This window comes from Hyperoodon ampullatus, assembly GCF_949752795.1.
Source record: "Hyperoodon ampullatus genome assembly, chromosome: 4".
NCBI classification, from domain to species: domain Eukaryota; kingdom Metazoa; phylum Chordata; class Mammalia; order Artiodactyla; family Ziphiidae; genus Hyperoodon; species Hyperoodon ampullatus.
The window spans coordinates 33,127,624-33,152,709 of NC_136917.1; the positions used below are offsets into that span (position 1 = coordinate 33,127,624).

The following is a 25,086-nucleotide window of genomic DNA, read 5'->3' on the forward strand; positions in this document are numbered from 1 at the left end:
AGTCCGCTTGCTCAGACGGGGAGGGCTGGTCCGCCCTAGGTGTGGAGGTATTTCTCATTTCTCTGGAGGGGCGGAGGGAGCTCAATCTGTGTCCCTAGCTTATGGGAGTCATCACTCCCCAGGTCGGAGAGGGCTGAATCTGTGGCCCTGGTCTGAGGGGCAGCCATCTATGGGGCGGTGCAGGATCAAGGAGAGGCGAATACTCAGGGGGCTGGTGGTTGACCTTTAATGCGCGATTCCGAGGCCGGCGAGGACCAGCCTGGGGAGATTTACTGTGGGAACGTCCAGCAGCCCAGCCCCCTTCTCTACTCCGGGCATCGCCCGGCCGCTCTGCTCCCTCGTCCGGGCCGCGTTCAGCCCTCGAAGGGGCCCCGTGGGCCCGCCGCTGGGCCCAGAGGGGTTTGGGGGCTCCGCAGGGGCCCTGAAACGCCAGGTGGGCGCGAGGGCGAGTCTAGGACCTCTGAGAACGACTGCGCCTCTTGCGGCGGGATTCGATTAATTTCTGGGAACGCATCTTGAGCGCCGCGCGGGTCACCACGCCTTTGTCTTCGTCCTCACTCTCCTCTTTGTCTGCAAAGGGCGATGAGGGGATCAAGGTTCCCATTCCCGGCTCAGATGTTCCTTCCCAGCCTTTACCATCCCACCACCACCTTGGCCCTAGGTCCAGCCCCTGACCACCTCCCGATGCTCCGCTTGGGCCCCCGGCCCCGCCCCCTTTCCTTGCCCGTACTTACGGGAGAACCCGTCCTTGCCCTTGCGACCGGCAACAGGCAGGGCGATGCGGGTGTTGTACATCGGCAGCTTTCCCTCTAGGGTGGAGTAGAACTGGGGGAGGGGGGAGCGGGAAAGAAGAGTGTGAGCGGGCGGAGGCTGCAGCGAAGTCCGTTCCCCCTCCTCCCCAGCCCACTCTGAGACATAACCTGATTCCATTCAGCACCTCTGCCCACTGCTGTAAAGTTTTCTTGGTCGGTGCCGTGTCATTTGTTCTCCGCGTGCATCCTGATACCCACCTCCCCTCCCCACCCAGGCCCGCCCGTGGTCTTTAGGTCCCACCTCTTGTCCTCTCGAGGCCCGACCCTTGAGCCTCCTAGCCTTGACCTCTGGCCCACCAGGGCCCTCTGGAAACTCTCGTGGTTCATCCCTAGCTCCTTAAACCTCATGCCTTGTCCCTAAGGCCCATTCCCGGCCCATCGGCCTCCTCTCTGGTCTCCAGGGGGATGCCCCGACCCCCCTGGTATTCCGCCCCAGGCCCCTGCACCCTCAGCCCCACCGCCTGGCTGAAGGGGTACCTTGCCGTCGGCGATGTGGCGCAGCATCTCTGGCACGTTGTGGTTCTGGAGTTGCGCCTGTAGCTTCAACAGTTTTTCCTCCACGAGGCCCAGAAGGTTGGGCAGATAGTCACCTGCCTTGGGATCCAGCTCCTTTCTGGCGAAACGGCCGGCCTCCTGCGGCCGGGGGGGGCGGAACCAGGTGAGTTGGGAGGGGGCGGGGCCTCTGGGGGCAGGTTCCACCTAGGGGCGGGGCTTTTCCTCAGGCACCAGGTCTTTGAAGTTAGGGGCCACCAACCGGAGTGGTGCTATCCTCTGTGGGGTGGGGATTCTGTGGTCAAGGGCCACGCTTATGAGACAATTGCCTCTGAATTCCAGAGACCCAAGCCAAGGGATGGGGGGGGTCTTTTAGTGGGAGGGCAGGGATACTAACTGGAGAGAGGCCATTGCCGGATGACCTTAAGAAATGGGATTCTGCTGCGGGCAGAGTGGGGCTTCTCTTATCTGTGGTCGCTCCAGGGTTGGAGCAGGGTCTCTTAAGTTTGGGGTGTGTGTGTGTGGGGGGCTAAGTAGGACTTTCCCATGGGGGCGGGACTTGAAATGGGACAGGGTCTCTAAAGTCCTGGGCCTCTTGAGGAGTAAGGGGGTGCCCCCTGAGACGTGGGGTGGAGACTCAGGAGTGGGTTGAGGTTTCCCCTGTGTCCAGGCCTCTCATGTCCTGGACAGAGCCTGCGGTGGGTTCTCGAGTGGGCTACGGGGCAGAACCCCACACCTGCGCGCTGGCACCGCCTCTCACGTCTTGCGGGGCTTCCTCGTGGGCGGGGCCTGCCACTAGGATGTGGTTCAGTTTGCCAGCCAGGTGTTCCAGGCCCTCTCTGATCATTTGCATTGCCCGCATGGCAAGCTGCAGCCTATCCTGTGTGTCAGCGCACCGCTGCTCCTCTGCCTTGATGCGCCCTTGCAACTCGACTTGCAGCTTCTGCTCACTGCAGGGAGCAGGGAGGCCGCCACTGGAGCTCCACCGACCCCGCAGGCCCCACTCTTGCCCCCGGGCACCCGGGACCTCACCTCACCAGCGTGGTCTCCCCTGAGTTTTTGAGGTCTTCAAGCTCCCGCTGCAGCCGCTGCTTCTCTTGCTTCAGCCTCATCAGCGTCTGCTCGTTCTGGCTTTTGAGCGTCTCCAACTGCGTGAAGGTGTCGCCCTGTGCCAGGAACTGCTGCACCACCGCCTGGGGGCCACCCAGACCGAGTCAGAGCCAGGGCTGGGGCAGGCAGGGGTGCCCTCCTCCTTCTTTCCTCCCCTTCTTTCCCCCGGGCACGCAAGACAAGTGGCTGAGCTGATGGCTTCTGCATAATGGTGTTTAGACACTCTGTGAGTCCGACCCAGGGCTGCCTCGAGGGTGTGCAGCCCCGAAGAAATGATTTTTGCGGGCCTTCCTTGTCTATATAGGGAAATTGAATCAGCCAAAATCGGATTGCGGGGCAATGATAGCAGTGAGCACAGCTGCTTTCCAAAATCAACATGCCAGCAACGTTCTGGCAGTGAATCTTGCCCACTCCCGTGAGGAAATACAGCCGGGAAAGGTGCCTGGCCACAGTGCTCCAGATGACCCCATATGTCCAAGTCCTGGAACTCCTCGGAGGCTACCCCATAGGAGTAGTGGGTTGGAGAGCGCCGTAAGTGGAGAAACCCGACAGGGATCCAGGGGAATTAGTGTTCGCCAGCTGGGGACATAAAGTCTTAGAAAATTTCAAGGAAGATGCTGCCAAGCGTGGGCCCCACAGCAGGGGCCCAGCTTCTCTGGGACCGAGGCTGGCACTAGGCATTTTACTGCGCCCAGACCCTGCTACGGGTGCTGGAGACACAGCAGACAGAAAACACTCATAGTTCTCCTAGAGCTGATATGTCAAAGACGTCAGCACCAGTGTAAGCCAGAACAGGAGGGGATGATGGCCAGTGTAGATAACTCGTGTGGGTTTTGCTGAGAGAGGTAGCGGAGAAATGAGGCAGTAGCTGGAGGAAGAAGGGGTGTCTTTTGTGTGCTGAGGAATTGAGCCGGCAAAAAGGGGCGGCTGGGTGTGTTGGCTTCCCAGGCTCAGCTCGGGCGTCTGGGAGCTGGCAGGGCCGAGGGCAGCACTCACGTGTGTTTCCGCCACGCCGGTGGCGTCCTTGACCCTGCCGAAGAGCACCTCCATCTGGTACATGTTGCAGCGCCGCTGCAGCTCCTCCTCTTTGGAGCGCTTGCTGTCCTGGAGCCTGTCGTCGAACTGCAGCAGCACCTGCTCGAACTGGGTGTGCTGGGGGGTTGAGGTCAGGGCCGGGGTCAGCTCGCAGACAAGGGCTTAGGGCAGAGGCCGCGGGGGTTGGGGAAGTATCTGCACTGGGGTAAGAGAGGGGGTGGGGCCCAGGCGTGGGTAAGGGCACCCAGGCAGGGGTCAGGAGTGCTTGACAGGGCCTTGGTCGAGAAAGGGAGGCCTTAGAAGCAGCGCAGAGGGACGGGGTCCAGGGTGCGGGGGTGGGGCCTGTCGGGTAAGGGGCGGGTTAGAGGCAGGATCAAATTCCCGACACAGGCAAGTCTTGTGGGGAAGGATGAGGATAGACCTGAGAGTAAGGGGAGGACTGGAGGGCGGGGTCAGGGATGTGAGAGGAGCCCTGGCATCTAGTGGAGATGGGGGCGGAGTCAGGAGAAATGTCAGAACTGCCGAAGGGTCTAGGACCTGGGCCAACGTAGTGGCGCAGCCCCGGACCCAGCAGGGCCGCATTTAAGCAGGAGCAGGCTGGGGTCGTCGCAGCCCCGTATCCCTGGTGCACCCACCTCGAGGTCCATGCGTTCGTTCTGCAGTTTCCTCTCCTCCGCGCGCTTCTGGCACTCTGTTAGGTAGCGTTCGCGCTTTTTGCGCTCTCGGAACACTGTCTCTTCCAGATGCTGCAGCTGGTTCTAGAGGGCGGGAAAGGAGGACAGAGAATCTGCAGGAGGACCTGCTGGTACCTATCCGGGCTCTGGGCCCAACTCTAGACAGCTGGGTCAGGCTGTGGGGTCCTGGGAGAGAGATGGGACGGGTCCCGGGACAGCTGAGGTTCAGATGCTGGGGCCAGAACAGAAGACCATGGCGGCATCGGGGGTCGGGGGGCAGGACCCACCCCCCCAGGACCCGACGGGCTGGCACCTTGGCGATGTCCCTCGCATTAAGCGCCTCCTGATTCACTAGGTTCAGTTTCTCCAGCTCGTGTTTCGTTCTCACCACCTCAGCCTCCATGAAGTCCAGCCGGTTCTCCAAGCGAAGACTCTCCTCCTGGGGCATGAGGGATGAGGCAGGCCTGTGACCGCTGTCCCTAACAAGGCTGGCTCTCCCACTTGCCACCTCCCACCCCCAGTCACCCTGGTCCCTACCTGTAGATAGGCCTTGAGCTGCAGGTACACGTTGGTGATGTGTTCGGCCTCCTCCACCTTCATCTGGGCCTTCTCCAGGCGGTTCTCCAGGTTCCGCATGGTCTAGAGAGAAGCAAGGCTGAGCTGGGTCCCTTCCCCCCTCAATTCCTCCCCCAGGATCAAGGCCTCTGCAGACCTCACTGGCCCCACCTTGGCCACCACTGTGTTGCTATCTTTCGCCTCTGCCATCTCCAGCTCACGCAGACTGTGCTGCAGCTGGAGCTCCTCCAGCCACTTCTGTCGCAGCCCCAGCTGGTGCCGAAGAGCATTCAGCTGCTTCACCTTCTCACTCAGCCGGCGGTCCAGGTGCTCCAGGGCCTGCTGAGGGAGGGGAGCAAGAGCAGGGGTCTGAACCCCTCACCTAGTCCTTCCTTCCTTCTCCTATATCTTTTTTTTTTTTTAATTTTATTTAGTTTTTGGCTGTGTTGGGTCTTTGTTGCGGTGCGCGGCCTTCTCACTGTGGTGGCTTCTCTTGCTATGGAGTATGTGCTCTAGGCACGCGGGCTTCAGTAGTTGTGGTGCGCGGGCTCAGTAGTTGTGGCTTGCGGGCTTAGTTGCTCCATGGCATGTGCGATCTTCCTGGAGTAGGGATCGAACCCGTGTCCCCTGCATTGGCAGGCGGATTCATAACCACTGCACCACCAGGGAAGTCCCCCTTCTCCTGTATCTTGGTTTTCATCTCCCCTGACTCTTAGTAGCATCTGACCTGGTTGATCCCCCTCCTCCTGCAGATTCTCTTTTTTTGTGGCTCCCAGGACCCCCACTCCTTGGTTTTCCACCTACCTCCCTGGCTGCCCCTTCTCCATCTCCTTTGCCTTTGAAGAGGCTCTTCTCTCCTCTGACCAACCTTACCCCCTTGGTGATCCTATCCAGTCTCAGGGTTTCAAAAGTCACATATACACTGAAGACAACCCATTTTAGCCTCCCTCCTGAACTGCAGGCTCGTATATCCATATCTACACCACCTTCCAGATGTTTCCACAGGCAGATGAAAACCATCGTGTCCAAAACTATGTCCTTGATCTTTCCCCAAACCTGCCTTCTTGAATCTTCCCCATCTCAGCTAATGGCAGCTCCACCCTTCCAGGTGCTCAAGTCCCAAACCTTGATGTCATCCTCACCTTCTCTTTTTCTCTCCCACCCACATCCAGTTTGTTAGCAATTCTCTGTTCTTTTTCAAAGGTTCCTCCAGAGAGATCTCTTTCTTCCTATTTCTACCCCTTTTGTCCTAGTGCAGCCAACACCATCTTTCACCCGGTTGATCTCCTCCTGGCTTCTATTCCGGCCTCCTCACAGCCCATCTTCCATTTCTCTGATTCTTAGTATAAAATCTGCACTCTTGCAGTGAAGGCTGCTGCAACGTTCTGCCCCTGTTGACCTCCCTGACCTCACCTCCTACAGAGCCCCCCTCACTCACTACCATCTCGCCACACTTACCTCCTTGTGTCTCCAACACTCTACTTTTGTTCCTACCCTAGGGACTTTGCACTTCCTATTCCATCTGCCTGGAATGCTTTTCCCCAGATCATTACCTGCCTGTCCCATTCTCAGCTCAAATATCACTGTCTTAGAGAAAGCAAAGACTCCCATCCTGCAGTCTAAAAGGCAACCCCCTGCCCCCATCCATCTCTAGTAAGTCAGTCTGTTTTGTTTCTCTTGTCACCATGGGGAATTACTTTGTTTCTATATTTGTTGTTCTTGTTGTTTTTTTTGCGGGGGGGTCTGTTTTCTCCACCAAGATATGAGATTTTGGGGAGTGGGGACATGGTCTGTTTTTTTCACCTCGCAGTGACCAACACCTAAAACCATGCCAGGCACATGGTAGGTCCGTGATAAAGATTTAGAAATAAATGAGTGGCGCCAGGTGTGGAGAAGGGATTGGAGAGGCGAGATAGTGGGCAGGGAGGCCAGTCGGGTGGGGACCCAGGCTGGAAATGAAGGGAGATGGTCAGTGGAATGGGAGTGGGGCAAACCTGGCTTGTCCTGTTCTTCAGGTATGGCTTCTCTGATTTCCATTCCTGAATCACTGCCTGGATCACTTTCTCATCTCCCTGCAGAGAGAAGAGCCCAGTCCCACTACTGATTCAGGCCACTTCTACTTGAGGTGGTGCCCTGCCCCTGGGGATGCTGCTCCCGCCCCCTGGCACCTCTTCAACCTCACCTGGAGCAGGTCTGTCAACTGTAGTTGCAGTGCCCTGGTCTCCTCATGGAGCTGGTTGATGGTCTCCTGATTCTTTTTGATGTTCCACTGGGTGCTCTCATAAAAGACCTTCTGGTCACCCTCTGGGGTCATGTGAGGTGGGCAGGCAGAAGCAGAGCATCAGGGGAAAGGGGGACTTCCCAAAGGGAAGACCTTTTAGTAATTGTCAACCTAACATTGTAACAGTATTTCACTTTGAGCATTTGTTATGTGTTGGATGCTGGACTAATAATTTTCTAGGTATCAAATAGCATGTGCCAATAGGTACATATCCATAGACATAGTATACCCATTTTATGCATGAGAAGACTCAGGCTTATTAGATTGTTCAAGGTCACAAGCAGTTGGACTCCCCAGCCCATACCTTCAACCACTATGCAAAATTACCTCCTAACAATAAAACAATAATGGTTTATACGAGGATTTCCCAACCTTGGCACAACTGACATTTGGGATGGATAATTAGTTGCCGTGGCGAGCTGTCCTGTGCATTGTCAGATGTTGAGCAGCATCCCTGGCCTCTACCCACTAGATGCCAGTAACCAGCCCCCCCCAGCAATGTGACAAACCAAAATGTCTCCAGACACTGCAAAATAGCCCTATTCCATTGAGAACTACTGGTTCACACTTTATAGTGTTACTATGTGCTAGGCACTGTTCTAAGCACCTTACACATTTCAACTACCTATGAGGTTGTACTGTTACTATCCCCATTTCATGGTTGGACAAACTGAGAGCAATTAGGTTACTCTTAGTCCCTGAAAGTCAAACAATTAGTATATGTAGAGCCAGGATTTGAACCCAGAAAATCCAGCTCTAGAAATCTATATTCTTTACCACTCCATGCATGATAGAAGAGTTGAAATTACATAAAAGTATGAAATGCAGTCCAGTCAGTTCTGAGCTCAGGAAAAGTTTTACAAGAAAGATGAGGAAAACCATGAACTAGTATGAGTTTTTGCCTCCAGAAACTGGCCACTGGATGAACGCCAGTGAAACGCTCCTGCTAGGTCAGAGGACTGTTGACTCTTGACCTTTCTGTGCCCTCTGGAGCCATCTTACCTAACAGTTGTATCTTCCTTTGTAACTCAGCCACCTGCGTGTGCACAGCGGACTTCCCCTCGCTGGCGTGGAAAGGTGCCGCCTTGGAATGGAGTGAGTGCCAGGCCTGCACTGAGCCCTTGCCTCGAGGGTGGTAGGGCTTGATCTGAGCCTGACTGCCCTTGACTTTGGAGGGAGGTGAAATCTTGTCCTGAGAAGGCATGGCGTTGGCGGAGGCCGCCCAGCCTCCGCCTGGGGGTTAGGGGATCCACCAGGAATCGCCTCTGTCCAGGTTCCGTCCCTGTTCCTCGGGCTCTGGGAATGCACTTGTCTACCGCTTGGCAGGGCCTCGCGGCTTCTCCGGTTGCTAGGTAACCTTCCCCGCCTCCCTCCCCCGCTCCCAAGGAAATCGCCTGCATTCCAATCTACGGCTCTCATTGGCTGACGCTGAGCTGAGGGGCGGTCCCAATAGGGGACAGAACGGATCAGCTCCGTCGAAAGATGGGGGAGGGTACTTTGGAGTCATGTGCTCATTCCTTTTCCTCCCCACCCCTCCACCCTAACCCCGCCGAGGCGGTTCGCGGGCGTTTTTCAGGAACTTACTGTTCCGGCTGCAGAACCCGACACTCCCAAGATGGAGGCACCTTGCGCCGCCATTAAGCGCTGATCTTCAGAACTAATCCCTTTAAGGCGTCACAGTCCTATCCAAGATGGCCGTCTCGGTTCCGGCCCCGCCACCTGCCACTCACAACATGGCGGCCACGAAAGCCGTTCAGGGAGCGCAGCGTGATACCGGAAGTGATGCTTCCACACATTTCCGCTTTCTTTCGGCAGGAGGAATAGTTGGCTGCTGGGTCGGGGGGCGCGGTGGATATTGACCTTTGCCCCAACCTCGTGTAGGTGGTGAACTAGTGGGCGGGAGGGCACCCCAATTTCCTCTTGGGGGCAGTCGAAGGCGGGAATTGGATAGCTAACCACCCCCTACTCATGGGGAGCGGAGGTTTTGAGATCTCCCCACCGTTGATTTGGGCCAAGTGAGATTCCCCTCCACTGGGCAGGATTGGGGAGACCCCCCCCGCCCCCAGTATGGGAAGCAAAGTGACCCCTCATTGCCCGGAAGCGATGGAGGAATCCAGTTGGCTGGAGGGAGAGGTGCCTTCCTTCGGCTGGAAGTAGCCCTCTCCCACTGACCTGCCACCCCTTTCTTGCTGCAGCGCGAGGGCACAGCGCGTCTCCCAGCAGCCTCCTTCCTCTGACAGAACCAGTTTCCAGCTTCCGAGGCTCCAGCGAGATGTTACTAGTGCTGCTGCTGCTGCCCATGTGTTGGGCCGTGGAGGTCAAGCGACCCCGGGGCGTCTCCCTCACCAGTGAGTCGGCCACTGGAGGTGGTCAGAGGCGGGGGTGGGGTGTGGGAGGCTCCTGGGAGAGGCACTTAACAGCCTTCGGTCTCAGTGTTCTGGTCTCTGGGCAGGGAGGGTGGCAATGCTCAACTGGTGGGTGGGGGTAGAGGAGCCATTGGGTGGAAAGGGCGTCTTCCCGCCCTGGGCTGAGCCCCTTGCCCCCCTCCCCAGACCATCACTTCTACGACGAGTCCAAGCCTTTCACTTGCCTGGATGGCTCTGCCAGTGTCCCTTTTGATCAGGTCAATGACGACTACTGTGACTGCAAAGATGGCTCAGATGAACCAGGTGAGCTCTTTCTTCATTCGTTCATTCATCATGGATTTACTGAGCAGCTGGTGGGTGCCAGGTCCTGTGCTGTGAGCAAAACAGACCCAGTCATGTCCTCAGAGACCTCCCTGTAGAGTGGGGGGAAGCAGGCACAGAAGCGAGTGGTCAGTGGTTCGGCGAGGAGAGCGGGAGGTGCTGTGGGAGCCCGAAGGGGGAGGGGGAGGGGGTTGGCAGGGCCCTGTTCTGAGGGTCTCAGGGAGGAGAGGCAGGAGGGAGCATTGGAGAGTTTTGTTTCAGGCCCCGAGCGTGCAGCTGTCTTTCCTCCTCTTACTTGGGATCGGTTACTCTCACATTCCTTGTTCCTTCTGTGCACGCGGTGGGTGTGACACGCTGGATTCTGAGCACACTCCACAAACCCTCCCTCCCTTCTTCCCCCCCAGGCACAGCCGCCTGTCCCAACGGCAGCTTCCACTGCACCAACACTGGCTACAAGCCCCTGTACATCTCCTCCAGATGGGTCAACGATGGAGTTTGTGGTGAATGAGATCACCCTGGGGTTGGGAACAGCGTGCTGGGTGGAGGGAGGGAAGAGGCACTGCCGGGTCCGATGGTGCCCACACCTCTGCCCTCAGACTGCTGCGATGGGACGGATGAATACAACAGCGGGATCGTCTGTGAGAACACCTGCAAGTACGTAGGTGACAACCCACCCTCCCCCCGCCACCTCCAGACCTTGCCTTGCCCCACGGGGTGAATCAGGTTCCCTCTCTTTTCTGTTTTTGTGTACTGAGTGCTCACCCCATGCCAGGTGCCCTGTGAATGCTCCATCAGCAATTTCCTCTCTGGCCTGGAAGCAGGTGCAGTTTGCCTAACAACAGATGAGGAAGCTCAAGGTTAGAAAGGAGAATGACTTCCTCAGGGTCACATAGCTAGGAGATAGCAGAGCCGAGACTCGAACCCAGGTCGGTCTAACTTGAGACCTGCATGCTTTTAACTGCTGTGCTCTGCAGCAGGACCTGAAAACTGAAATGCCCACAGGTAGGTAATCTAAACAGCACAAGCAGGCTGAGTATAAGGCAGTAGGGAGTGCTGGGATTGTGACCTCTAAAGGCACAGCTGCCCTCAACTCCTGTGAGTTGAGGGCAGGTGGCAGGGCTGGATTTGTTTTTCAAAGAAGCTGAGAGTCCCAATACTTATGTAAACTCTTTTGATGGAAGATCTTTTACATAGATAGTGGATTAAGCAGAACAGTGCTTACCGGCCAGATTGCCCTTTGTGTCTGGGGGTCTGTGACTTCTGTGCTTTTCTCTCCTCCCTCTCTTGGGAGCCACCTTCCAGCCCCACATCCCAGCACCCCCCAGTCCCTCCCCTGACCCTGAGGGTGGACGAACCCTGCCCGTTGTCCTTCCCCATAAGGACAGGGATGAGGGACTCTGAGGCCAAGAGAGCCTGGGGAGGTGGGGAGAGGAGGGTTTGCTCTCCTGTCTTTGCCCACATAGGGGGTGTGAAGGCATGGGGGTTGAACCCTTTTGGAAGAAGCAGACCTGGTGGATGCTAGTGCCCCCAACCCCATCGTGCCTATGTGTCCCCTCCCCCCAGAGAGAAGGGCCGTAAGGAGAGAGAGACTCTACAGCAGATGGCGGAGGTGACCCGCGAGGGGTTCCGCCTGAAAAAGATCCTAATTGAGGACTGGAAGAAGGCCCGAGAGGAAAAGCAGGTGAGGGGCCCGGTGGGGCTGACCCAGGACAACCTGGAGGTATGGGCTGAGGAGGCCGGCTGGGGTTGATGTCTGCTCCTGACTCGTGGTGTCCTGGGGCCAGTTACTGTCTCTCTGCACCTTGATTCACTCGTTTGTCCACTTGGCGTTTAGTCGTCGCTTAGGCGGGTACCAGGTGGGCGGCAGCCAGTACAGGCATCGACCTGGGCCTTGGGTGCAGACTGAAGTGGGCTCAGAAGAGCTCTGCTGCCCCTAGGACAGGAGGGACACATCTGCATCCCGGTCCCAGGGTTCTCTCATCTGTAAGTTAGGGCTAATGGCTACATTGCTTCCCAGTCTGGGGGAGGACTCGAGATGGGGGTCAGTCAGTTGCAGTCACGTTAGTTCAATAGGGTGGGTGCTGGGGGGGCCAGAAGAGGCTGTACCCCCAGGGGTGTGTCTCTCCCTCCCCTGTCTGCCACCCCCTTGGCTGTCTGATCGGTCAGAGTCCTCAACACTCCTCCTGGGCTCTTGCCCGACCCACTGAGTAAGGGCTCCAGCTCTGTTTCTCTGCCCTGGGCAGCTTCCAGGTTTTTCTCTCCCACCCCCATGGCCTGGCTAGTGAGGTACCTCCCGAATTCATGGGGCTGTGAATTCAGGGCCAGTGAGATACTTCCCGAGTTTAGAGGATACTGGGGGAGCCACATAGTGAGGTTAGCTCCAGGTGATCTTTGCCTTCCTGGGCAGGTGGGAGGATCCTGGCAGCAGACCAGGCTGAGGTCTTGGGAGGAAAGTGATCCCGTGCGGGCTTGGGCTAAGACCCTACAGCTTGGGACCCCCATCCCTAGGCTGGAGTCCACCCAGCACACACATTCCTTTTTGAAATAGCCACAGAAGCCCAGGATGCACTGGGCTTGTGCATCATGGCTAGAAGCAAACGTGGAACTAGATGTGGAACTGCCTCAAGAGTGCATCAACTAGTGGGAGGGACACACAGACAAAATGATAGCCAGGGCTGGGGGGAGAAGGGATGTTCGGGGCTGTAAGGCCTAGAGAAGACTCTTGCCCGGTCCCTCTGTTCCCTGAACCCGTCTTGCGGGTAGGAAGCAGGGAAGACTTCCTGGAGGAGGAGGCCTCCATCTAAACTGAAATCTGTTGGGTAATTCAGAGTTAGCCAGGCAGAGTGTTCCTGACAGAAGGAAAGCATGTGGGAAGAACTGGAGGCAGAGAGTGGGGCTCTGAATGTTGTCAGGGCAGTTGGATCTTAGAGTTTAAGATAGCAATGGGGTGGGTGGGGCTGGAGAGGTGGGCAGGGGCCTGGTCATGCAGGGCCTCGGAGGCTACATTGACGTCTTTGGGTTACTCTCCAGTGGGCTGCAGGGAACCACAGCAAGGGGGAGACCCAGAGAGGGGTGTGGATTTTGAAAAGATCCTGTGGCCACCCTGTGAAATAGAGGCAGGGAGATGGCAGTCTGTGAGGAAGAGGGTGGAACAGGAAGAGAGCTGGCCCCTGTCTTCTGCCTACCCAGAAAAAGCTCATTGAGCTGCAGGCTGGAAAGAAGTCACTGGAGGACCAGGTGGAGTTGCTGCGGACACTGAAGGAAGAAGCTGAGAAGCCAGAGAAGGAGGCCAAGGACCAGCACCGGAAGCTGTGGGAAGGTACATCACCATGTCCCAGGGTGGCCGTGACTTGCCCTTGGCTCCTGGCTGGGAAGAGTCTGGGCCCAGGAGCCTCTTGCTTGTTATCTCTCGTCTATGGTTTTGCTGATTTTTTAAATCATGGCACTTTAGTTCCCCGCGTGCCCAGTTATCTTTGACTGTGTGTTGGTCACTGTGTTTAAAAGTCATTAATAGGAGAAACTTGCAGTCTAGGATGAGAGGTCCTTCTCTAGAGAGGAGGGGCTTTTCTTTCTGCCATCTCTGAGCACTACCATTCAGGGATCCCTTGAATTCAAATTCAAGGCTGGAGATTGTTCCAGCCTCTCAGGCAGTGTGAGCCAAGGTCTGAGCATAGGCTGGGTAATTTCTGGCCCAGCTTATCCCTGAGGGGAGCCCCATGGGGTCACAGTTATGCGGGGGGGGGGGGATCACCTTGGACTTTGGTTTTAATTTCTCTTCCCTCACAAGTTATCAAAATAGACATCCACATTTGCCAGGATTGGCAAAATCCCTTAGGGTGCACGCGGCTTCCATAGTTTCTTACCTTCTTGATTTCCTCTTGGTCCTGGAAACTCCTACTGTCTTGGTTGGTTTTAAGATGATTTTCTTATGCTTTGTCCAGGATTTCCTTGCTGTTGGTAGATTGTGCTGCCATTATGGGGAATCTGAAGCCTCGGCATTTGTTCTCAGTCTGCTCTGTGCAGGGGCACATGGTGGAAGGAGGATAGAAGGGAGAGTGGGGACAGAAACCCATTCCAGGCGAGTTGAAAGACCAAGCATTGCTGGGAGGGTTTGGAGGTGTGGCTCCAGCTGGTCACCGGGCTGGTGACCAGGAACTGGCAGTCTTCTCTCTGAGGCCATTCTGTCATCTCATCCATCTCTTTGAGCATCTGCTACGTTCTCCTTTCCTTTCCTATCTCTGCTCTGATTTCTCGTAATCAGTAAATTCAGTCATTCGTCTAACAAGCATTTGCTGTGTACCTGTCATGTGCCAGGTGCACCCCAGGTGCCAGCAATACAGGATTGAACAAGACAGAGAAAGCCCTCTGACCACAGAGGGAGGGAGGGAGTGCCGGCAGAGGGAACAGGTGCAAAGGTTCTGAGGCAGCATCTTGTCTGGTTTTTAAGGAGCAGCAAGGAGGCCATGTGGGGGAGTGAGAGGAGACTCTCCCCTTTAGTTACATAACATCAGCTGCTTTTGTGATACAGCTACAGAGCCGAGTGGTTGCCAACAGAGACCTTATGGGTTGCCAAACCTAAACTATTTAGCATCAGGCTCTTTACAGTAAAGTTTTCCGGCCCCTGATAAAGACACTGATATTCTCTCCCACACTGATGATAGCTGGACCAGAGCGCCCAGTGCTTGTTTCATAAGGATCATCGTGTCGCTTCTGCCTCCGTTCCCTATGAACTGTACCCAGACGGAGCCCTGTTTCACAGATGAGGAAGCTGAGGCCTTGCCCAGCTAGGGTGATGCCCAAATCTCTCTGATTGCAGACCCTGTCCCTTAACTACAGGCTTGAGTCATCTGCCTGTTCCACCTGGCTCAGGGCGCAGCATTGCCCTGGCCTCCTGATGGCCTCCCTCCATCAGGCCAAGCCATTCTTCTGCCCAGCAGTCTTCCCGGCTCCCCAGTGCCTTGGGTGGGACAGCATTTGGGCCACCACTGCCTGGTTACGATGCTCCCTACATCGAGAAGTCAAGTACTTTTCCCTGCACTGCACCCTGTGCACTCACCACATTTCCACTGCAAATACAGAGGTGTCTAGTGGGCTCTAGGCCCAGTGCTCAGCAGTGACTCATGAGGCCCCATCCTGCAGCCCTGCTCACCTTGAAATGGGAACAGCAGATCAGTGAGTCTGTCCCACTGTGCCCCAAGCCCTCAGATGGCGCTGCCTCCACCAAGACTTTCCAGCTTCCTTCCTGAGATCAGCCCTTCTGATCACATGTGGCAAAAACCCAACTTGTACCCACTTCATAAAAAGTGGAAGCTTTAGGCCCAGTGGGACCCTAGGCTCCCTGGATGGCAGGAGTCCTCCCTCCACCTCTGGGCTCTGCCTCCTTCTCTGTGGGCTTCCTTCCCAGGCAGGCTCTGCCCTCCTGTGCCAGCACAACCACAGGCAGCACTAGGTTTATTTCCTTCTGGCTCAGCAGCCCCAGCGAGTAGAGAATACCACTTTCCCACAAGTCCCAACACAAATTCCAGGGCAGGCTCCTATTGGCTTGTCCCAGGTGATGTGGCTGCCCATGAACCAATCCCTGGAGCCAGGAGGTGCAGCACAGGTTCTGATCGGTCAGGCTTGAGTGTTGGGTGGGTAGTTGCCCACAGGGAAATGGAGGAGGGGTATTGTAAGCAGGTGGGGTTGTTTGCTGGAAAGGTAAAGCTGAGGGTTGGAATTACCCTCCTTTGCTGGGGTCTTATTGCTTCTACTATTCTCTGCCCTCTTGGGTTTTGGAGTGAGTAGGTGGTGACCAAGTCAGACCTGTCAAGGGCCAGGCACAACATGGGTCACCCAGCTTGGACTTTTAAGGGTGGTATGAGTTCTAAGGCCAGATCATCGGAGGTGGGGTGTGTGAGTGGGTGTGAGAGACGTGGGATGTGACTGGGGCCTTGAAAGAAGGCTGGGAGTTCCCTGCTCTATTTCTTCCTAGTTTCCATGTGATTTAAAATATTCCATCTGACTTCCATATTCTCTGTGAAAAAGATTTTTTGGGGTAACAATCCTGAAAGTAGTAAAGTAGAAAGGGAGAGAGTTTTCCTCCAGGTTAACCTCTACCAGGAGGCGTGAAACCTTCCAGACCTTTCTTGTCCATCCCAGGCAGAGATGCAATTCATCAGAGGGTAGTAACTCTGGGTGTCGACCCCAAAGCCACACTTCAGGTGCTCAATGGCCACGTGTGGCTGGTGGCTGTCATTTTGGCCAGCAGATGTAGACCATGTCCATCTTTGTAGAAAGTTCTGTTGGACAGCACTGGTCTACATGGTGTATGGGTGTTGTGCTATGTCTATGTGTACCTCATTTCCTTTTTTTTCACTCTGACCCTTCACCTTTTTTTTATTGTGGTAAAATCCACAAAATGTACAATTTACCATTTCAACGAATTTGAAGAGTACAGTTCAGTGGCATCAAGTACATGCACAGTGTGCAACCATCTCTGCTATCTAGTTCCAGAACATTCCCATCACCCCAAAAGGGAATCCCATGCCCATCAAGCAGTCCCTCCCCATCCGCCCACCCCCCCAGCCCCTGGCAACTACTCATCTGCTTTCTGTTTCTATGGATTTGCCAGTTCTGGATGTTTCTTATCAACAAAACCAGGCAGCACGTGGCCTTTGTGACTGACTGCTTTCCTCGAGCATCATGTTGTCAAGGGTCATCCACATTGTAGCCTTGTGTCTGGACCCTACTTCCTTTTAACAGTTGTGTCTATTCCGGTGTATGACCCTGGCAGGATTTATTTAATCCAGGTGCCATTTTTTTCTATCAGGTTCGCAGTGCTGGTCTTCATCGTTTGTAAACGCCTGTTGTGTATTAGGGCGTTGGCCCTTTGTGACTGAAGTTGCCGGTGTTTTCTTATCATTCATCTTTGGTGCCAGGTTCCTGGTGTTTTCTTGCTGGGCCATGTGTTAGAAAGTGAATTCAGGGACTTCCCTGGTGGTCCAGTGGTTAAAACTGCGCTTCCACTGTAGGGGGTCGTGGGTTCGATCCCTGGTTGGGGAACTAAGATCCCGCATGCTGTGGGGGGAAAAAAAAAAAAAAAAAGAAAAGAAAGTGAATTCACTCTTGTCTTCTTTTTGCTTCTGTTTCCATTGTTTTGCGCCACGGCGAGCGTCCTCTTACACAAGGCTGGGCGTACTCGTGCCCCGTTTCCCTTAGCCCAAGTTCTCAGCATGGAGTTGCCGACTCAGGTTCAAGGGTGACATGCCAGGGTTTGACCCAGATTCCCAGAGGGCGGTGGGGATGAGCACGGGCTCTGGAGGCAGACGGCTTGGCTTGGGCCCCCGGCTCTGCCCCTCGCCGGCGGGGTGACCATGGGCAGGTCCCTTCATCCACCTGAGCCTCAGGCCCTCATCTGTGAGGACGGTGTCGGCTGAGTCTGCTGGGGTGTCGTGGGGTCTCCTGGGACACAGGCCACTTGTCCTGATGTAGAGGGCTGAGCTTCATAATGGAGCTGCCCTTGTGGCTGCTTTCCTGAACCCCACCTGAGCCGGCTAGTGATGAGACAGACAGGCAGAGGAGGGACCATCAGAGCAGATATGGGGCTGAGGCCCTGTGTCCACTGGCCACTCCCAGTTCCCCTTTTCCGTGCAGATGGCCTCTCCCCTCTCCCGAGACACTGCCCTGGACCCCCAAGACATCTCCCTCGCCTGGCTGCCCCCCAACCCCAGTCTCCGTCCCCTGACCTTTTTCCTGCTTGGCCTCTTCCCGCGGGGGCCTCCCGGACATGGCAAACCTAGTGCATGGTCCCCCACCTGCCCCTCACAGCCACCGATCATTCAGACCATCTGCAGAGCCCCTCAGGGTCTCTCCCCAATCTGGCGCTTCCTACCTCCTTGGCCCCCTTGCCTCTGCACCAGCCAGCCCTTGTCATCTCCTTGCTCCCACCCCCATAGCGGCCTGACTCAGGGCCCCAGCACCCAGTGGAGGGCTGGCCATACAGCGGCCCCCCTGGGGCGTTGGGGAGGGCAGATTTTGGGGTGGTGGGAACTGTAGGCGGTGCAGAGCATGATGGGCTGGTCCCTCCACAGAGCAGCTGGCCGCCTCCAAGGCCCAGCGAGAGCAGGAGCTGGCGACCAGTGCCTTCCAGGAGCTGGACGATGACATGGACGGGGCGTGAGTGTGTGGCGCTGCCTACCCTGGGCTCACTCCTCCCACCCCCGCCTTCAGAAACCAGCCAGAGCCCACCTCCTCGCCCTGGGGCCCCCAGGGCCTGAGCTGGTCTCAAGCCCTCTGTAAAGGAGCCTCTGCTTGCTCATGTATAAGATGGGTCTAGAGCAACCCCGGAGGAGGAGATGAGGGAAACCACCGCCTCAAGGAGCTGGGCCCTCGAGGGGGCTGGGGATCCCATTACTTTTCACAAGCCTACTCTGTGGCCTGGGACACTTTGGTGAAAGTCAGAATCCCCCCTGCGCCCCTGAACTTGCCGGCTGACCCCAGGCAAAGGGCTCGGTGGAGGGTGGGCTGTTGGGAACGAGGAGGCTGGGCAGCCCCCTGGTGGGAGGCATGGGACATCAGAGGGACCAAGGGGGCAGAATGGGCAGGGGCAGTCCACACCCTGGTTGGCGATGGTGCGGGTGGAGGGACAGGATGTGGTGCCTGGGCCATTGTGGGTATTGGGGCTTGGCTGGGGGGAGGGCGCCAGGCCAAGGGCAGTTTCGATGTGTTGGGCTCTAAGGGTGGAAGGAAGTGGAAGCTGGGTCTTGGGGGACACAGGGTTGTCTAGGTATCTCCTCGTCCCACCCCTGTGTCCTTGCCTCCCTCGAGCCCCTCAGGGTTGTGGAGCCTCAGGAGGGGGTAGGAGGGTGGGGACCGGGTGGCTGCTTCTCCTGGGGGGTGGGGGCCAGAGGGGGCTGAACCCCAGACTTCATCTTTTCTCAGCTTCCTGCTGCTCTCTCCTCCCTGCCCCAAGGTCCTGAAGCAAGTTCTCGGGGGTGGGGGGGCCTGGCAGGGGGAGGCAGGCAGCTGGCCAGCAGCCAGTGGGCTTACCCCTCCATTGGCTTCTGCCTGTGCCCCTGCAGGGTCTCTGTGGCCGAGCTGCAGACCCACCCGGAGCTGGACACAGATGGGGACGGGGCATTATCAGAAGGGGAAGCCCAGGTACCCAACCGGCCCCTTCACTTGGGACTCCTGGAGGGGATTGCCCCAGGGTGACCTCAGGGCCAGGGGGCCCAAGACGGGCTGGCCGTGGGCTACTCCCATGGATGGTTCCCGGCTGGCCCCAGGCCAGGGCTGCTGTGGTGCCCACCATGGCTGATGCGGCCAGGCCTTGTGAGTGAGCAGGAGGGCAGCCACCCAGGGCCGCTTCTCCCTGCCCTTTGGGACCAGGTGGGGTCACGCAGGTGCCCAGGGGTGTCTGATCGGGATGGAGCCAGGTTCCGCATACGCGTGCCCCACCTACACCGCCAAGTGCACGTACCTGATGCACCTTCCTCACGGCTGGGCCTGTAGCTCTTTGTCTTTGCTGGTTTGGTCCCCTGTCCATTGCTGCCCTGCTGGTCCCCACTGCGCCCCCCTGCCCCTCTGCCTCTATCTCCGAGGGCCTGGGCACCTCTGGTGCCCCTGCCTCTCAGTTTCCCTCCCTGGTCTCTCCAGTCCCCGCCCAACACCTCTCTGGCCCCCTCCTTTCCCACAGGCCTGTGCTGCCCCCTTCTGGCCGCCGCGCCTCACCCAGCCTGGCCCCGGCCTGGCCATGGGAGGTCAGGGCGTGCTGTGCCTGGCACCACGGCCTGAGGGGCCCCCCCACCCCCTCCGAGAGTGCCTGGGGTGCAGGGGGGCACGTGGAGGTCCTGCTCCTGACACCACCCAACATAACGCACACAGACCCTCCTCGGGGGAGACACGCAGACAGACGCTGCTTCCTTCTCTGACCGCATCTGGGCTGCCATCCGGGACAAGTACCGGTCCGAGGTCAGTGGGGGGAGGGAAACGGATGTGGTCCTGCCCCCCCTCGCCCCGCCCCTCGATGCCTCACGAAGGAACGGCCTCCGTTTCTGGCGCCAGGCCACCCTGGCCAGCTGGGCAACCCCACCCCCGCCACAGAGGCCACCCCGCCCCCAGCTGTCTGTAGGCTCCTGGGAAGGGCTAGACACACGAGGCCTGGACCCAAGCCCTGGGGGTGGGAGGTGGACTCCCGAGTCCACAACACCGACCACTCCGCACGTCTGCCAGGTGCTGCCCACCGACCCGCCGTCGCCTTCTGCACCTGACTTGACGGAGCCCAAGGAGGAGCAGCCCCCAGTGCCCTCACAGCCCGCAGAGGAGGAGGATGACGAGGAAGAAGAGGAGACAGAGGAGGAGGAGGAGGGGGAGGAGGGGGAGGAAGAGGATTCCCAGGTGCAGGGGGAGCAGCCCAAGGTGTGTGTTCAGGGGAGAAGGGGGTGATGGGGTCAGGGTGGGGTCACTCGCTGACTCTGTCCCCCCCCCAGGAGACCCCACCCCCAGTCGTGCCCCCACAGACAGCCAGCCCCACAGAGGAGGACAAAATGCCGCCCTACGATGAGCAGACACAGGCCTTCATCAATGGTGAGGGTGGAGCCTGGGAGGGGTGAACGCCTCTGCATCGCCTGCACCTGCAGGGGCCCAAGAAACAGGCCTTACCTGCTCCCAGAGGCGGGCTGGGGCTGACCCCGAGCAAGCCCAGGGGACTTCGGGTGGCCTGGAGGGGACTTCTGTGGCCTGGGGAAGGCTAGCACCGCCTCCACCGGCCCCAGGGGCCCCACTGCCTCCTCACAGGCTGTTGCTTGTTTGTTTCACCCCCGCTGGGCCCCGGGAGCCCTGGCCCTGCTCCCTCAGGAGCCGAGAGCCCAGGCAGTGGGGTGGGGTCTGCCCTGGGGCTGGCGAGGCCCGGGGGCTGGGGGAATCCGGCGTGGCTGCGGCATCCCCTTCCCTCTCTTCCTGGCTGGGAGTAGGGGCACCTCTGACCTCCTTCCCTGCCCCCACCAGCTGCCCAGGAGGCCCGCAACAAGTTTGAAGAGGCCGAGCGGTCCCTGAAGGACGTGGAGGAGTCCATCAGGTATGGGTGCCTGTGTGGCCGCAGCAAGGCCACGTCTGCACCGGCCCCACAGCTGCCTGCTGCTGGGCTTCCCAGGGGAGGTGGTGATAGGGAGTCGCCCGGGTGACCTCGGGCAAGGTGGCAGTGGCTCCTGCAGGGAGGGTCCCCAGGTGATGGGGAGCAGAACTCAGCCCCCAAGAGGCCCTCTGCCACTGGAGCAGGCCTTCCTGTGCTGTCCTGAGTCGGGCTGCGGCGGCCCCAGCTGCCGCTTAAGCTCCCGGCCTCCCCTTTTAGGAACCTGGAGCAGGAGATTTCCTTTGATTTTGGTCCCAACGGCGAGTTTGCCTACCTGTACAGCCAGTGCTACGAGCTCACCACCAATGAGTGCGTCCCTCACGGACAGGCGGGGTGGGTGGGCTGGGAGGTCCTGGGCCTGAGCAAGGATGGGGGGAGTGGGGGTGGTGCTCAGAAGCAGTCACTGGAGTTTGAGGTACCTGTGTGCCCCCTGCGGGGGGGATGTCATGGAGGTTGGGGCCCGGGTCCCCCCTACCCACGCACCCCATCCCATGACAGGTACGTCTACCGGCTCTGCCCCTTCAAGCTCGTCTCGCAGAAACCCAAACTCGGAGGCTCCCCCACCAGCCTCGGGTGAGTGGGCTCAGGCTGGGCCGCCCTCTCAGCCCCTGGTCCCCCCGGCCGCCCGGCCGGCCCCCTTCAGCACCCCACTCTCCCGCAGCACCTGGGGCTCGTGGGCTGGCCCCGACCATGACAAGTTCAGCGCCATGAAGTATGAGCAGGGCACAGGCTGCTGGCAGGGTCCCAACCGCTCCACCACTGTGAGTGCCCGGTGGGTGGGGCCGGTACGGGGGACCCAGGCCCGCCGAGCCTGCCCGAGCCCCGCCTGCCCGCCACCCGCCCCAGGTGCGCCTGCTGTGTGGGAAGGAGACAGTGGTGACAAGCACCACGGAGCCCAGCCGCTGTGAGTACCTCATGGAGCTGATGACACCGGCCGCCTGCCCAGAACCACCACCGGAGCTGCCCGCCGAGGGCAACCACGATGAGCTCTAGCCCTGCCCTGCCCCGCCCGGCCCAGCCCGGCCCAGAGGTGGGTGGGGAGGTGAGACCCCAACCGCCTCGGCTAGGGGATACAGGGGGTGGTCTAGGTCGCGTTGATGCTCCCCCCACCCATCTCCCTCCGTCCGTGTCTCATTTGGTTTCTCTGTGGCCCCAGAACCTCAAGATGTGGAACCAGCCCCCAGCGGTGCTGCCCGCCTGCCCCTCAGTCTCTGTAGACCAAGGCTTGCCCCTCTGGGTCTCCTTGCCCTCCCCAGCGGACAGGAACCGGGTGGGGCTCCATGCCCTGCTCTGGGGGCAGGCGGGGCAGAGCCACGGTCCCGGCCCCAGGTGCCTCCACAGGTGGCATAAAGGAGCCTGCCCTCCCTGGACCCCTGCCCTGGTGGCCCCCCCCACCCTGTCCCCCACCCAGGGCATCTGCCTCCCCTCCTGCTGCAGAAGAGTGACTTGACCTGTGACCTCCAAACAATAAATGTGATCTCCCCAACTCATCTGTCTGTCTGTCTTTGCTCGGGTGTGGAATCAGCCAGGGGTGCGAGAGGGCTAAATGCAGGGGAAGCAGCTGTGCAGATCCTGTGCGGGCCTCCTTCCCCATCAGGCTGGCTCCACAGTTGGGGGTCTCACCTGAGATGCCCCGTGGACAGCACAGCCTGGTGCCACAGGACAGACGGCCCCTGGGCCACTTCTGTCTGGGTTTCCGCCTGGACTTGTCTCCCACCCGCTAATCACAAGAGTGCTGTGGGAAGGCCAAGAGGCTCCAGGTGAGATTCAGGCCCAGAGAGGGACAGCAGCTTGCACTCAGCCACACAGCGGGGCCGTTGACACGTGCTCCAACACTCCCCGCACGCCGTTGTACATATATCTGAGGCCATAAGATTCTGAACTTTTATTTTCTGGCATGAAAAGTACAAATAATTAAACAATTCCATGTAAAAGTCTGTTACCGCGGCCAGGCCTGTAATCCCGGTAATAAATAGTGTCTAAACTCAACGCAAAGTGTTCTTGTTGTTGGGTTTTGGGTTTGGTTTTTTTTTTTTTTTTTTGTCTTTTTTTTTTTTTTAAACAGTTCTTTATCACCTCCAACATGGACTCTGTCTTGATTTGAAACCATCCAAATAAATAACAGGATGAAGGGAGGGCTGGAGGGGCTGAGCCCCTTCCCCATGGGCCCTGCCCCTGCCTCCCAGGGATGTGGAAGACCCCAGGCCCCCTCCCCTGGGGTGAAGGGCTGGCCTCCAGGAAGGGGGCCTGGCTGGCTGGGCTGGGTTCTGTGTTTTAGAAAAAGGAGTCCCTTCCCAGTCTTGGGGGTGGCAGGGGCTCAGGCCTCTGTGAGGGGGTGTGGGGAGGTGCCCCCTCTCCAGAGCCCGGCCCCCCCCAGGGTGAGGGACAAACCCAGCCCTTATTGCTCACAGATGCCTCCGCCACGCTGCCCACGTGTGGACACGTGTCACCGCGCGCGGAGTGCAGAGGGGAGAAAGCCCCAGGAAAACAGAGGGAGAGGGATGGACCCGCTGTGGGGCCTGCCCTGCTGGAGGGGAGCGGGGAGGTTGGGGAGGACTTAAAAACCACAAGAATAAATAGGTTTGTGTATCAAGAACAAGCTAGGGTTTCACCAGCTAAATAGGACTGAAAAAATTCTCAAGACGAGCAAAAATAATCCCATTAAGACCCCGGACGTCGCTGGCCGTGGGGACCGCCCTGCAGAGCAAAGGTCCCCCAGGGCGCCGCTCGGCTACCATTACTGTTATTAATAATTATTATTACTTTAATGATTCCACTTCCCCTTTTATAAATAAATTAGGCATAACCACGTCTCGGCAAAACTTAAAGAAACAAAGAGAACATCGTGGTTCCTTTAAACTTGCAAACTGGATGAAGGAACAGAAATATACACAAATGTCCTTACAGGGCAACAAGGAGGATAAATAGTTAACATAGCAATAAGTTAAAACTACAAGAAGCTCAATTCGGCAAAAAAGTACAAGAAAGTTAACTGGTGCCAGTTTATGTCTGTTTTTTTTTTTTTTTTTCCTTTTTTTTTTTTTAAATCTCTTCTGTGTGTGTGGTTTTGTTTTGTTTTGTTTTCTCTTCCTTTTTTTGTCGCTTTTTTTCTCTTCTGTTTGTGTTTTTTTGTCGCTTTTTTGATTTTTTTTTTTTTCTTTTTGTTCCTTGCAGCAGAAGCTCCACAGACGTTTAATAACAACACCGGGAGGGGTGGGGGAGAGAGAGCTGGGCAGTCAGATGGGGCCATGGCCAGACACCAAACGCAGGGACACCACAGAAAGGGCACTGAGGCTAAAATCGGGGTTCGCCATTCTCAGTTCTGACTGGGCCCTCTGCGGGGGATGGGGGCTTCAAGGGCTCCCAGGGGGCTCCGGCTTTTGGCTTCTGTTGGATTTTTTGTTTGTTTTTTACAAAGAGTGAAAACTAGGGGGATGGAAAGTCCAGACAGAAGCCAAGACCGGGGCTCGGGATAGGGGCTGCGTCCACTGCCCTCACTGATCTGGAAAGACGGAAAAACCCAACAAACTGAAAGGGGGTGACGAGTGGACGGAAAGGGAATGCGGGGCTGGGCCCCTGGGCCCATCCACCCTGGGCCTGGCGGGGAGTGTTGGGGCACTTGCTGCTGGGGAGGCTCTGGAGTGGAGAGGCTCAGGGCCCGGCCTCCCCCTCGGCCTCGTGGGCCAGGGCCTCGGCCCAGGAAGGCTCAGCCCCAGGGATGGGGGTCCTTTGGCCTCAAGCGTTGGGTGGGCTGCCTCCAGCCCACCATGATGCCAAAAGGACAACGAGGTATCGTGTGTCTGGATGCATGGACGCTGTGTGTGTATGCCTGTGTTCGTGGGTGGCAGGGGCCACTGAGGAGCCAGGAGAGAGCTCTGCAGAGAACCTGGGGCAGGGGCGAGTGGGGCTGAGTGCCAGGAGGAGGGGCGGGCCGGCCTCACTGGAGGAAGTGGGCTATGGACTGGGCTGGGGTCTGGGCTGTGACCTCTCGCCTGGGCCTGAGGGATGCTGTGGGCATGTCTGTGTGTCTCTGGGTATTGTGACTATGTTTCTCCATGACTGGGTGTCTAGATTTGTGTGTCCAAATGTAACTGTCTCCACTTCCATGTGGCCACAGGCACGTGTGGAAATGTTCCCATGTCCACGTGTGCACGTGTCCACGTGTCCCCGGCCACATTCATCAGTGTCCACATCTGCCCGTGGCCGCATCTGCCCACGTCCACCATGGCCACATTTACACAGCGTCATACTTCAGTCTTCTGTTGTTTATACATGTGTTTGTCTACGTGTCTGAATTGGGCCAGGGAGTTCCTGAGGCGTGTCTCTGGGTCCG

General features: G+C 57.8%; 2 protein-coding genes across 2 annotated transcripts; one reads left to right on the top strand and one right to left on the bottom strand.

Moving 5' to 3' along the window:
* Nucleotides 1-220: 220 nt before the first annotated feature.
* ODAD3 (outer dynein arm docking complex subunit 3) lies at nt 221-8,597 on the bottom strand (the record flags this gene model as incomplete). Its single annotated transcript, XM_079701495.1, has 14 exons — nt 221-570; nt 735-825; nt 1,290-1,445; nt 2,041-2,254; nt 2,337-2,497; nt 3,411-3,566; nt 4,085-4,207; nt 4,437-4,562; nt 4,661-4,762; nt 4,850-5,020; nt 6,673-6,750; nt 6,861-6,982; nt 7,962-8,192; nt 8,585-8,597. 14 exons carry the CDS (start codon nt 8,595-8,597, stop codon nt 452-454), a joined length of 1,863 nt encoding a protein of 620 aa, XP_079557621.1. The 3' UTR covers nt 221-451.
* A 634-nt stretch (nt 8,598-9,231) lies between these two features.
* Nucleotides 9,232-22,231, top strand: PRKCSH (PRKCSH beta subunit of glucosidase II; the record flags this gene model as incomplete). Its single annotated transcript, XM_079702927.1, has 17 exons — nt 9,232-9,307; nt 9,512-9,628; nt 10,051-10,146; nt 10,243-10,300; nt 11,210-11,327; nt 12,836-12,965; nt 17,716-17,800; nt 18,706-18,784; nt 19,508-19,594; nt 19,856-20,041; nt 20,113-20,209; nt 20,630-20,699; nt 20,973-21,062; nt 21,252-21,326; nt 21,415-21,514; nt 21,600-21,795; nt 21,910-22,231. The coding sequence occupies 16 exons, from the start codon at nt 9,232-9,234 to the stop codon at nt 21,744-21,746; spliced, it is 1,611 nt and encodes a 536-aa protein (XP_079559053.1). The 3' UTR covers nt 21,747-21,795; nt 21,910-22,231.
* Between the last annotated feature and the right edge of the window lie 2,855 nt (nt 22,232-25,086).